Source organism: Amblyomma americanum, chromosome 8 (assembly GCF_052857255.1).
Source record: "Amblyomma americanum isolate KBUSLIRL-KWMA chromosome 8, ASM5285725v1, whole genome shotgun sequence".
Classification (NCBI taxonomy): domain Eukaryota; kingdom Metazoa; phylum Arthropoda; class Arachnida; order Ixodida; family Ixodidae; genus Amblyomma; species Amblyomma americanum.
In genome coordinates this window covers 1,147,857-1,161,136 of record NC_135504.1, presented here as the reverse complement: position 1 = coordinate 1,161,136, position 13,280 = coordinate 1,147,857, and the positions used below count along the sequence as shown (strand labels likewise).

General features: G+C 48.0%; 1 protein-coding gene across 7 annotated transcripts in view; it reads left to right on the top strand.

Moving 5' to 3' along the window:
* LOC144100779 (uncharacterized) overlaps positions 1–13,280 on the top strand; it is a 320,982-nt gene that overhangs the window by 98,001 nt on the left and 209,701 nt on the right. For 6 of the 7 annotated variants that reach the window (XM_077633622.1, XM_077633626.1, XM_077633625.1 and 3 more), the window contains 10 exons: positions 2,900–2,995; positions 4,821–4,916; positions 5,103–5,198; positions 7,183–7,278; positions 8,357–8,452; positions 8,616–8,711; positions 10,312–10,407; positions 11,470–11,565; positions 11,717–11,812; positions 11,989–12,084. In XM_077633622.1, the coding sequence (XP_077489748.1) occupies positions 2,900–2,995; positions 4,821–4,916; positions 5,103–5,198; positions 7,183–7,278; positions 8,357–8,452; positions 8,616–8,711; positions 10,312–10,407; positions 11,470–11,565; positions 11,717–11,812; positions 11,989–12,084 (960 nt within the window). The remainder of the gene's footprint in view (positions 1–2,899; positions 2,996–4,820; positions 4,917–5,102; positions 5,199–7,182; positions 7,279–8,356; positions 8,453–8,615; positions 8,712–10,311; positions 10,408–11,469; positions 11,566–11,716; positions 11,813–11,988; positions 12,085–13,280) is intronic. The other variant, XM_077633623.1, reaches the window with a different exon arrangement.

Sequence of the window (13,280 nt, the reverse complement as noted above, 5' to 3'; positions counted from 1 at the left end):
TGCACGGTAATTCGTGGAAACTGTTCAGACTTTCAGGTCGGGGTCCTTTTCGTTGGCGTTTTCGGATCCGGAGGGGCCCAAGGCGCATTTGCCGGTGTAATGCTACACGTTCTCCGACGTAATATGTAATTAAGGGGTGGCTGTCTTCCTGCTAGAAGTTACGGTATACTAAAGGGCGACGGAAAAGGAAGAGAGAGTTTTGACGTTTCGGGTAAACGTGATTTCGAGCACTAGACGGTTCCACGACAGCTCGAAGTGTGCTGCAAAAATGTTTACGCAGACTACCCCTTTGTTAGAATTGAAGTACATTTTGGAGGAATTAATTCTATATTTATGAAAGTACGCTTTTAATACATTGCCAATGTGCAAGCGCGATTCCGAAACGTTATTTTGAGCACTAGATTGTTGTATGGCAGCTACAAGTGCGCTGCAAATATGTTTATGATGACTGCCCAGTTGTTAGAAATGATTTATTCTTCGGACGAATTAATTTCATATTTACGAAAGTGCACTTTTAATGCACTGAAAAGATACTGAAACCGCATTTATATTTTTTTCACGTATCTGCGCTGGAAGCATACTTCAAGGTAGGTATTTATGACAAATTTTAAGCACATACTTCAAATACCGACATGGAAGTTCAGGAACCTATTTTCTGCACACTTTTGGTGCATTCATGGATAAAAAATACGTTTGAGATACGGTGTAAACATCCCGCCGTATACTCCAAACATAGTTATTTTCGCTAAGGGTATCTGCTGGAAATAAACAGCATATCGTGAGCTGCCGTCTGCGCCTGTTCATTGTCTCCGTCCGGACACCGCAGTTAGTAATGTCAGCAACTGCACGGAACGAATGCTTCGTAAGGCAGTTTCTGTCATCGGCATGGGTACAATAGGCAGCGAGGAGGAAACAATTATCCTAGAGTGTATCCAGTCTGTGAATAAAATCCACTCCTGCATGAGCGTGTTCAGCGGAAAAAAATGGTTTCTTTTGTAAAGAAGAAGATGACAGACAAAGCAGATGACTCATTCCAAACATTTCTTTTCTATCAATTATTACATTTTGACTAAATCATTATTATTTAATCCCTGTCTCTATTATTCTTACAATTTTGAAATCAAAACTCTCATCCCTTTTCTGTTCATGAGGAAGAATTCACCGGTGTTGCGCTCCCACGTGCTTTTCCTTTTTGTTAATTGCGTTCAGGTGAATAGCCACCCGATTCTTGGCCGATCCCCCAGTGTGGGTATGTGCCATATTTTGATAGGCTAACAACAACAACGACTCATGACACAGATGGCCCTGCGCCTCAGCCGTATTGCCATCGCCACGAGTTTCTATACCCGACCTGGTTGCCCTCGGACTCTGCGCCGCTGCTCCCGTCCTCCCAGCTCATTTGCATAAGCCCCCACCTTACATTTGGAGGAGGTGCGGGGTAACAGTCCTGGAATTGCACAACCGTCTATCGATGCCTAACGATGTTAAACATCAAGCCGTGCAAGTGGGCCCAGCTGTTACCTGCGCCAGTTCCCTTAGCCAACGGGACCCAGCCATCTTCGGCGGGACCGGTGAGCGGATTTCAAACATTACGACGGGGTGAGCCTTTACAACAAATGGGACGATGGGACAAAACTAAATAACGTAATCTTTTATCTCACCGGCGTGGCTAACCTGTGGTATCAGAACCACGAGGTGGACATCCGAACTTGGCCTGCTTTCAAGACAACCTTGTCCGAAGTGTTCGGTCATCATGCATGCTGTCCGGAAACTCTGCGCCGAACAATGCTTGCGCGAATGGTCTCAGCAGATCGGCGAAAGCTTCAACAATTACATCAAAGATGTCCTTTGACCTATGCAAGCGTGTAAGCCTCAGCATGTTGGAAGCTGATTAGATTAAACACATTTTGAAGGGTGTTGACGACGCCGCCTTTCAGATGCTGTTAGCGCGTGACTTGCGCACCGTTGCTGAAGTCGTCACCTTCTGCCAAAGCTTCGAGGAGCTGCGGAAGCAGAGGCTCCTGAATCGTCAGCACCCCCGACAGGTTGAGTCACTTGCTGGGCTGACGCCAGCATCTGACACCTCCTCCCTGCTGCAACAGATCAAATACTTTGTTCGGGAAGAAGTGGCGCGTCAGCTGTCTCTTCTGCCGAGCCCTACAGAGTGACCTCCATATTTGGCTCCAGCTCTTCGACATGTGATCCAAGAGCAAGTTGCCGAGGGTCTTCCACCCGCCACCACCTCTCACCGCTCCGCTGACATACGCGGACGTCATCGCCAGACCTCGACCGCCCACCTGTCCCTTGCCTCCAATGCCTGCGCGAGCGGCGGCTCCTTCTCTTCGGCCGGCTCCGCGAGTCAGCAATCCCTGGCGCACCATCGACAGCCGGCCTACCTGCTACGTTTGCGCCTTGCCTGGTCATGTAGCCCGTCGTCTCCCAGTCTCCCTCCTCAAGCTCCCGCATACTGGCCTTCCACGACTCCGGGCCTGCTGAGCCGCCGTCCAGTCGTCTTTTTTCTCCTGACCGTTCGGCCCTTTCTATACACTGTTCACCTTCGTCGAGGCGCCGCTGCATTCCTCCTATGCGACGTCGCCCCAATACCACTCGGGAGGAAAACTAGGTGCCGCAGTTCCTGAGGCGAGAACTGCGTCACCTTCGAACTTTCCAAGGCCTCGCATATCCCCTGTTATAATCTGACCGAAGTTTCTGTCGAAACCCGCGCCTTACACTTTATAATTGCATGCCTTGATGTGAACACTCCTTGTGGAGTCATTTCCTTTAGAATTTTGCCTCATTACGTGGAAACAAAACTGTTAGGTTAAAGTAATTTTCTGAAAATACGTGGGTTAGCTATAGTCATGAGTTTTCTTCTTCTTTTTTTTCCTTCTGGCCACAGATGAGACACCCAAAGATTGCAGTGAAAAGGAGAAGGAAAAGTGCAGAGCAAGGGGAATGGAATGTGACTTCAGTAGTCGGGCACATCGCTGCATTGGTAAGCCAAAGCCGCTTTGCTCAATATTTCGCTACGGATGGTATAATAATTGACGGTCACTCTTAATTAGTTGTGCGCCATTGTTGGCTTCCGGCTCGTATGCAGCAGGTGCGAGGTCTGAGCCCCAGAGCTGCGATAAATAATTATCTCGACGTGCAGTCCTTCATACTTGTAGCCTTTCTCACTTTGGTTTTCCTAATATTTCGAGCCAGTTTTTAACAGCTGAAGGCAGGACTGCCCTCTCCAGTTGCAAAAAAAGAAGACATTAAGATAAACTCCGCAGCGGTTCCAGCCTACTCGCATAGGATGCTTTGTATGCAACCCGAGCCGGTGCACCCACAGCGTCAGCGGATCTTTCCTTACTCACCTGTAGTTTGCCCGGCTCGTCTTCGAAGTGCGATTTCACCGAATGAACAAAACGGCATTTTTTGCTGGAGCGCCTCGACAGACGGGAAATGGGTCAACGTACAGATTACCAGCTCAGTGGCTACTGGGAAGTTCATCGTCCGTGCCTTTTATTACCAGCTGAATATTTTAGTCTCGTACAAGAAGAAAGTTAGTGACTCACAGTCAGCAATAAATGAAAAGGCAGGATGTTACAGTAATTTTCTCGCCAGAGACTTCCGCTGTGGTGCGTATAGCTATTGCCACCATTCGGAACTCGACGCAGTCCATCTAAGTGGAAGAGGCGGCCCTTGCGAGGATTACCCGCTCCTCGTCAGGCTGCATTTTCTCCGATTCAAAGACAACCACCTGCAACTTTACAAAGTTAAAAACTCACGCCCCGGCCGCTCAGATCCTCCAATCTGCTCCCCGTCGCCACATCACCGTCCTCTGGGTTCCTACGCACTGCGCACACCCGGGCCATGCGGCCGCCCACGAGCAAGCCCGAGCTCTCGTCAACCGGGCAGTGGACGGTCGTTCCGAAGTGCGGGGGGCCGCCTCCTCACCTAACACGACATCGCTATGCGTTATAGAAACTCCCGCCAAATCTACACCCTCCCCTGACCAAAACCGAGCAGGTGGTATACGGCGTCGACTACGAACCGCCACCATGCCATCGCCTTTCCTCCTCTCCCTCGTACATAGTGGGGAGGAATCTACACTAGCTGTCACTTATGCCCCAGCACCAGAGCAGATTTCAAACACACGTATGCAACTTGACCAAACAAACAGAAACCTCCTTTCCGAGGTACGTCATCACAGAAGCGATGGGTGGCTGCCCTGCGCAGCGCACAGGCGGAGCTGCAGCTTCGCATCGTACAGCTGAAAAGTGAAAGTCGCCGAGGCCCAACCGTACCCGGTCATCTAGAGCAGCCCGTCGCCGTCCTGCTCATCTCCCTCCCCCTTCCCCCACCTTCACCTGATCCACTCAAGTCGCGCTAATAAAGTTACTACCAATGAGCCAACGACTCCCAGACAGCTTCATGTGGCTCTGCAGCGAAGGCTATGCAGGAAAAGGAAGGAGGCGGGCTTTTGTCCCTTTGTTCCCGTGTCTTGAGAGTTCGGTTTAGGCTGGTGGAGGGGCAAAAGAGAGGGATGGTTGTCCGGCGTCTCGCCCCCCCCTGTGGGCTCTTGAAGGCAGCTGTCCCCTGTACGCAAAGAAAGACTGCTGTCTGCGGACGAAACTTTTTGGTCGATTTTTGTTGCTTACTTGTCTAAAACAAGTCTCGTGGTGAAGCTGACACGTGAAGCCGGCACGAGCTTTCAGAATGTAAGATGAAACTTGGAGGGCCGGCTAGCCACGTACAGCTATGCGGGCCGTATGTCGCCGAGTGTTTGTGACCCCTGGTCTATACTAACGTTGATACTTTTCCCCTGGTAGCCCACGACCGCAAGGACTGCAATAAAAACGAGAAGGAGACATGCAAGGCACAAGGACAAGAATGCGACTTCACCGCCGGGAGCGCACTGTGCATCGGTAAGGGGCTGCACATGGTGGACAGCGCGCCAATAGTGGGCACACATTCGAATCAAAGGAGGGTTAATGGAGAACGCACAACACGCTGCTCAGTCTTGGTTATACTCGCGTTGAGTACGCTTATGGAACACTTTTAGCGAGCGTTTGTCGTTTTCAGTGGCTAATTCTTTTCAACCCTCCCGACAGATCCGAATCGAACGAACTGCAATGAAGAAGAGAAAAAAGCATGCGCACAACTTGGACGCGACTGCGACTTCAGCTCCCGCTCTCCTCTCTGCACTGGTCAGTGAAGGAAGAAATATTTTTGCGCTCTTTGCCCGAGCCACTAATAAAGGGTAGGCAGCTATGATGAGTGCATAAAAAAAAAGCTCTGATTAAAGTTGCTGACGTAATAGAAATCGAAAGCGTAAAGAACGAGCTGCCATTGGCGCGCCTCGGTATATGTAATATCTCGCCGCCTTTGATTTCTTCCCTAAGTGGCGATTCCACCTTTGGCATAGGGACGATTTATCAAGGACACAAGAAAAAACTAAAATGTGTTCTGAGCTTCTGCACTCAGGCATACACGCGTGAAAGCAGTGTGTCAGGAAACATTTGCACACTTACCCTGTTACAATGGCTATCTGTCATTGCGTTCCAGTAAACATGAATTGGCGGCGTAAAATTTGTTTCATTCAACAATCACGGTGTTAGCCTCGCTTTATTCACCATTTCTCACGTCGTACAATCGCTTGGGCCGGAAATGAACCACCTACCAAGTTATTTAACTATTGAGTGCAGCTTTACATGCTTGCGCTATAGCAGTGGTTACAAAGCAAAGCTTCATGCGAGTAGCCGGAATAACCCCTAACTCGGACCCGAATCGATCGAGCTGAGAGGCAATCCTCGTGGCTGTACGCTTCTTCCGGTGCTTCGGTTACTGCCGTAGAACATGCGTGCTTCGAAAGCACTAAAAAAAAAAAGACTTCAAATTGGCGTTAAGAAACGCAGTGATAGTTATGGCAATAATTCCGTAATAATCTTTACTGGATCTCAATTATCAGTAGGTCCAGAGCGAGCGTCGTGCGGCTTATTTTGAGATTGCTGTAACGATGCTTTGGAAAGAAGACATCGCCATGGAACGCGGCAATGGGCTCTGCGAAGAAGCACGCCATTGCGAAAAACATTTCGCCGAAGGATTGCTTTTCGGTTATCTCGATGGCGTTCGGATTCATAGCTGATAGCTTGGGCTGCTGCTGTTTTTCTCCTAGTTTTCCCTCTCTGCATGACAGACGCGTAGTAGTTTGAAGAACAAAGGAAACATCGGCAGTGCCAGTCTTCTTCCTCCGCTGCGTCGACACGAGTCGCCGAGCATGTCTTGTTTCTGTTCTATTAACTTGCCCTTTTTATTTTTAAGCTTGCACTGGAGAGCTGTAGCAGGCACAAAGCCGGTACTATCTAGAGTAATTGTTTTTTGGCACTTCTTCAAATAAAAATAATAATAAGATTACAGCAGACACCGGGCTTCGATTTCTTGCCTATTTTTTTTTTAACTGTTACCACAGGAATTACTGTTACCTTCGAACAAGCAGGCATGGGATCAGTTATAAAACAGGCTTCTACGGACACAAAACTGACCGCGTACAAGATGCTTGTACGGCCTTTACTTGATTACGCATGCGAAATATGGGACCCATATCACAAAACGTCTGTCTCTAAGCTAGAGCAGATACAGAAACGGGCGCTACGCTTCATTTTCTCCCGGTATCGACGATTGGATTCAGTGACCCCTCTTTATGCCCAAGCAGCTGTGCCTCTGCTTTCCCACAGACGAAAAGAAAAACGACTAACTCTGTTTTATTGTGTAATAAATGGTTTAGTCTTGGTTAAGAAAGAACAATACATTAACAAAGCAAAGACACGCGTCACTCGTAATAAACATAATAAACACGTCCAGGTAGAAAAATTTTTAAAGACTGTTTTAAATACTCTTTTTTTCCTGCCACATCGTCCGATTGGAACAGCCTTCCTAACCACGTTGTGAATGCCCAATCCCGAGAGCAATTTGCTACCCTCATGTGCAAATATTTAACGCAGGAGTGCACATAATTTGTACATTACATTGACTGTATTTTATGAACTGTGTTGGACTGTACTGGCTGTTTTATCGTACTGCATGGCCTGCGTTTATAAATTTTGATGTCGTACCCACTCCTATCTTAGTCCAGCTGGACTGATAGTATGTACAAATAAATAAATAAATATATTGCATTTATTTGTGGAGCAGATCCAAGCCCCAAGAGCTGCAACGACGAGGAGCGAAGAGAATGCAAGTCGGCAGGAAAGAAGTGCGATTTCAGCTCCGGGGCGGCTGTGTGCAGAGGTGAGGAACGGGGGTTCTGCTCTCAGGGTGGCACTCATGCAGGAGCAACGCTTCGTGTTTGAAATAGAGCACGCCTCGTAGGGAACCAGCAGAGCGCGAAACAAAGCGAGTTTTAATGAAAACTATGTGACGCCCTGAAAACCATGACTTCATGCTTCAAAGAGAGCGTACAATACTTTTTTTAACTTCATTTCTTCACTCAAAGCGCTTCAGAAATAAGACTGGAGCACTGCTGTCTGACTACGCGTTTCCGGGTGATGCCTCAGCCGGCTGCTTCTGGTGCCACGTGATCCTGAAGAGCACATTGGCAAGTCTGGAACCTCTCTTCGACACTTCAACACGACAAATGGTTGCAAGAGTGGTCTAATAGGAGGGCATCGCCTTGCGGCTGTGGCTGGGACAGTTTTGTTTTGCTGTCCCATTTTTTGTTTTTCTTTTTTTGTGATCGGGGCATCACCCAGTCATTATCACTAGTGGCTGGGCGTAAGCATTCTGCTTTTGCCGCCCTATTGTTTCATGGTATTAGTTAAAGCTACCATTTAAAGCACTTACGGTTAGAGCGCTTACATAGCGCGACAACGTAAAGATTCATTGGGTCTTTGGGTCTAAAAATATATGCTGCGAAAAAGTTCGTCTTGCTCCCGGGCATCAATTCAGCATCAGCGTCACGTAACCAATTTTGCTGTGTCAATCAAATTAGAAAGAAAGCTTATGAAGCGTGTTATGGAGTATTCTCTGAAGAGAACTGTATTGAAATAGAGAGAATAATTAACCCTTTTGACATCCGCATGTATTGGTCTCCGGAACATGCGTCAATCCGGTCGATGAAAAATGTTACTATTCCAGGGATCATCCTTCGTTTTGGTGGCTCTCCCTTAACTCGAGTTCTTTCGTGCTTCTTGTGGGCAATTTCTTAATGCCATAGTTTGATTTTGCCGAGGCGACATTGTGTCTGATAGCAGCTGAGGCTCTCAGCTGAGTGCGCATGTCCTGTCGAATGACCAGCTACCCTGGTGCCGCGAGTGCCACCAACAACACCGTTATCGTTGTATGTTTTGTGTCTCGAACTCTCGAACAGATGATGTGCTCGAAAAGTGCAACGACGAAGAGAGGGAAATCTGCGAGGCGTTCGGAACGGAGTGCGACTTCACCGCGGGAGCTGCTACCTGCTCTGGTGAGCGACCGTCGCAGCTCGCATCCCTTCGCTGTTCGAGGAGGGGAAGAATGTCCTTCTCTGCCTGTCGAGTGACGCTGTCATCTTCGGCAGTGCCTGCTCTTCAGTGGGAGGAGGACTGCACGTTGAACACTGGGGTGAACGTATTCCTTTTCCCGTGCAGACAACAAGCGAGAAAAATGCCGTAAACAGGAACGGAAACGGTGCAAAGAACTGGGGAAGGAATGCGAATTCATTGGCGGAGCTCCCTTGTGCACCGGTAAGAAATCTCCTTCTGCTGAATTCCTGAAGGAAAAGGGAAACGAGCTATCAACTGCGGAGAATTACGAGTCGTCATCAACAGGGAATGGAAAGAAGACGCACTCGTTGTGTCATACACGACGGTAGCCAAGGAGCACAGGGATGTCTTTTTAATTGTTGTTTTCATTAATGGGACATTAGTAAGAGTAGTAGAAAAAACAACCGCATGCCGACGGTGGGAATCCGCAGCCACGACGTCCGAACTTCGCGTCCGGTGCTCTGTTAACTGAGCTACGGCGATGGCTGTCCAGTTTTCTGCTTTCGGGGGAGTTTCTATCAGTGCACCCTCGTCGATAGCGGCGGTCGTAGTACGTCCTGTATTACTGCGAGTGCTACGTAGAACGTACTACAGGACGTACTACGTCCTCCGCTATGGACGAGGATGGCGCTGCTGAACACTCCCAACGTTCGCTTACCCTACACATAAATACCCCCGGAAGCAGAAGACTGGACATCCGCCCCAGTAGCTCAGTTGGTACAGCACCGGACGCTAAATTCGGAGGTCGTGGGTTCGGATTCCACCGGTGGGTAGCGGGTGTTTTTTCTCCCGATTTTATTAATCTCCCGTTATTGAAAATCACAAATTAAAAAACGACATCCCCTGCGGTCCTTGGTTTAGGCTAATGCTTTCTGCCGAGAATGGGAAGCCGCAGCTCAGTTCAAAGCACGGAGAATAACTTGATCCTGCATCTTTTCCTCACTTTATTCTTTCGCATTGCACTTTAGTATTTTATCCGAGTCTGTGCCTGAGCACCGCGATCGTGGCGTTTGGTTGCTAAACACGAAATTCCCTCCCGCGATGCCCGCATGGCGTTTATGCGCGACCTGCATGTGCGAGGTCGGCGCCCTCCACTTTCGCAGCGCTCGTCGTAAGGCATCGCCGCCGCCGACTGGCTAGAGCACTCAAAGTTGGCCGCTTTTGATTAATTTAGTGACAATGCCATTTGGCGAAATTTCTGTATTAGCACTTAATTCAGCACTTGGCTCTCGTTGTAAAAAAAAAAAAACACGCACAAAGGGTCCATTCGCAAGCAATATCGACTCGCTGTGACGCGTTCGAGAACCGTTTGTAACAGACGGGGGATGTTCCCTGACACGTATACTGAAGGCTGTCGGGGCTGTTTGAAGCAATGCAGACTGTTGAGCAGCCCTGTTGGTGCGACGTTTTGAATTTTGGCTGCAAGCGCATCGCCGAACGGCAGATATTACGCGCTGCTGTTGTGGCGCAGGAAGAGTTTGGGAGGCCGCCACAGGGCACGCTAGTGTCACGCCATCACGTGGCAGTGAGGTCCCAGTTGGCGGCATAGCACTGATTGGCGATTTCACCCTCTGCCGACATTGATGGCACCGGAAAAGGCGTCGAGCGTCGCGTGCGATTGGGGGTGTTCAGCCCGCGCGAATCAGCAGCAGCTGAACGGGCACAGCAGCGGCAGACAAGCGGCGCCGTTTGTCTCGACGGAATATTTTGAGAAAATCTACGTAGGCACCATCGGAACATTTTTTTTTTTTTTTCCAAACCAATAGTCCCGCCCACTGGCCTTCATGTTCTCTTCGTGCAGACACACAGCGCAATACCTGCTATGACGAAGAGGCAGAGGAGTGCAAGGCAGAGGGAAAAGAGTGCCAAGTCATCGGTGGAGCCGCCGAGTGTACTGGTGAGGAACCGAATGCTTACTCAAGTGTGCCGACCAGTGTTACTGCACCGGAAGCTGTAAATGCTTGATGGACTGCAGCGCCCGCGTGTCATCAGCTGTCACGTGCCGGAGATGCCCTGTGCTGTTTGACGTCAGCAGTTGATTACTAACTACATCGTGGGTAACTCGCGAAACTATCGATTCTGCGAGTATGACACATGTTTTTAAGAACAAGCGCTTAACAAGTATAAAACCAGTAAATTCGGCAAAGCAGAGTGAAATGATGGGTTAGCTTGTTGTTCGCTTAGAAAAAAGAAAGCAGTATTACAAGAACAAGTTCAACACAACCATAAAGGATTAGACATTATCCGTCAATGCTTGTTTTGGACTAAACGTTCGATTCTAACAAGTTTTTGTGTAATATTTTATCTCTACCGTCGTGTGATGCCTACCTTTTCCCTATGAAATAATGCTGCAAGGACATGACAGCTGCAGCTGTTGTGAGGTGCTGTTCAGCGCGTGCGATAAACGATGTGTGTAATCACAAATGCCGTCTTGTTGCGTTGGCATCTCCACCAGAATATATTTTCACAAAAAACAAATACTCCGTATAAGCAGCCCTCCACTATATCTTGTGAGAAATTGTGCATTATTAATTAGTAAAACCATAGAATAAGACCACTCTAGTCTGTACACTCACTCGCAAACAATACGAATTGCTTCAAATTTGCCACGTGTTCGCAAGAAAAACCTAGAAAGAAAAGTGCTATCTCATATACAATAGCAGTATTACAAATCAGACACTATCGCTCGTGTTATCGCATGATTCTAAAATCGAATGTAGAGAAACATTTTATGTGGGATACCCATTGTGTAAATTCGCACTCAGCGTTGCAAAAAACGTATTTAAGCTCCTCGAAGTCACAACGTGAAAACATTAAATACAGCGGCTCTTCTTTCTTGATAGCTTTCATGAAGAAATCACTCATGCAAGAATTTGAATTTGGGGCACGACCTCGAAAACCTTTACTTCCTCGGTCTTCGCCACTCGTAATCGCCGCCTTTATTTATTTTCCCTCACAGAAAAAGAGGAAGACAAGTGTAGCAAAGAAAAGACGGATGCCTGTAGAGCGCAGGGTTTGAAATGCGACTCCTCACAAGGAGCACCTATCTGCTTTGGTGAGACCCTATCACTGCCAGCAGGTTCCTTTTTCAAAGAAATCACTGCTGGAAAGAACGCTGCATCCGGAAGTGGCACTTTCCCCCAGAGCCGAGTTTCTCGATCGGCGGCAGGAGACCCTAAATAAGGGCATCGTTTTTACTCTCGCAGACAACAACCGCACAAGCTGCAACGAAGCCGAGAAAGCCGCCTGCACTGAAACGGGGACGGAGTGCGATTTCACCGCGGGGGCCGCTGCCTGTGTTGGTACGCAAACTCATTTCTCACCACGTCTTGGCTCACAGGGTGCAAGAAAATGTTCTAAACTATTCGAAAATAACGAGGCACGAAATGCGTATGAAATGCACGATATTCTCGTTGATTGAAAAATATTCTTAAATCATGCATTTAGACGACGCTGATTTGGCCGTACTTTTCTGCAGACAAGGAGCACGACCGTTGCAATGCAGAAGAGACGAAAGCGTGCCATTCGAAGGGAAAAGACTGCGACCACAGTGCAGGAGCCGCCCTGTGCACGGGTGAGGACGCAGTGCGTTTACCCCGTCGGAGTCTTCCTCAAAAGGGGCAACAATGTCAGCAAAAACCACTGCCTGAACTTCTTGAGGAAAGGAGCCGGGACAGCTGGTTAGAGCGAAAACGAAAAGGGGACGAGTAGGAAGAGACAAGTCGAGGTTTACTGCGGCGCTCGCCAATAAATACTTGAAGAGCAACACAACTGCAAAGGAAAGGATGCGGTCTCTCGTCACCTCCGAGTGCTCACTGGTTTGCCGGAATCCTTCTAGCTGTCAACACCATCGATGGGTCGCGCCTTTTTTATCGACGATTGAGGCACCGCATAACTCGCGCTTGTGCTTATGGTTGCGTCTGCCCGAGTTCATTTGCGTTGAGACACGTGCTTGGTCTGCGTGCTGCGTCTGTATGGCAATGGCATGTTCTCTCGGGCGGTCGTTAATAGTTATTAATAATAATAATAATAATAATAATAATAATAATAATAATAATAATAATAATAATAATAATAATAATAATAATAATAATAATAACACATTTATTTTTCCATCATAGTGATCGAGAAGGTAGGGAAAAAAGCCGGGCGATCGGCTTGATGAGGCTCCCAACCGCCCGGAAAGAAAAAGTGGGAAAGGCATCAGGAGAACAGTGTCGCCTATGCAGAAAATAAAAGTGCACTCGACGACACATTTTAATCATGCATTGTCAGCCCAAGATTCACAGAAACGTAACAATGATTGCACAAAACATGCGCAGAAGTTTGGCTCGTCAAAAAAAAAAAAAAACGAGGTTACAATTTATGCGAGGGGAAAAACGCAAGCAAATAGAAAAGGACTGATTTTGTTCCCACTATTAGCAAACTAGTGAGGCAAAGTGAAAGTTCAGAGCTTTTAACACCCATATCGAACTTTCGCACTCGGAAAATAAGGAAATTCATTAACACAAATACCGCTTTTTAGATTACAAAATGCAGGCTTTACATAAAGAGCTTCCGGCTTTGCCACTTAGGTGCATCAGCCTCCTTATCGTTTCCGTATCAGATTCACGTGCTCGCTCTTCAGCTTGAAGTCTAGAGTCTGACGGAAACCCGTCTGGTCGGGAATGGTACACGACGGAAGTAGAAGGCGCCGACCAAAAGAAAGGATGGGATGACGTTTTGGCTCCCCCACGGGAGCCTTGTTCACAATGAGGCATAACGTAGCTT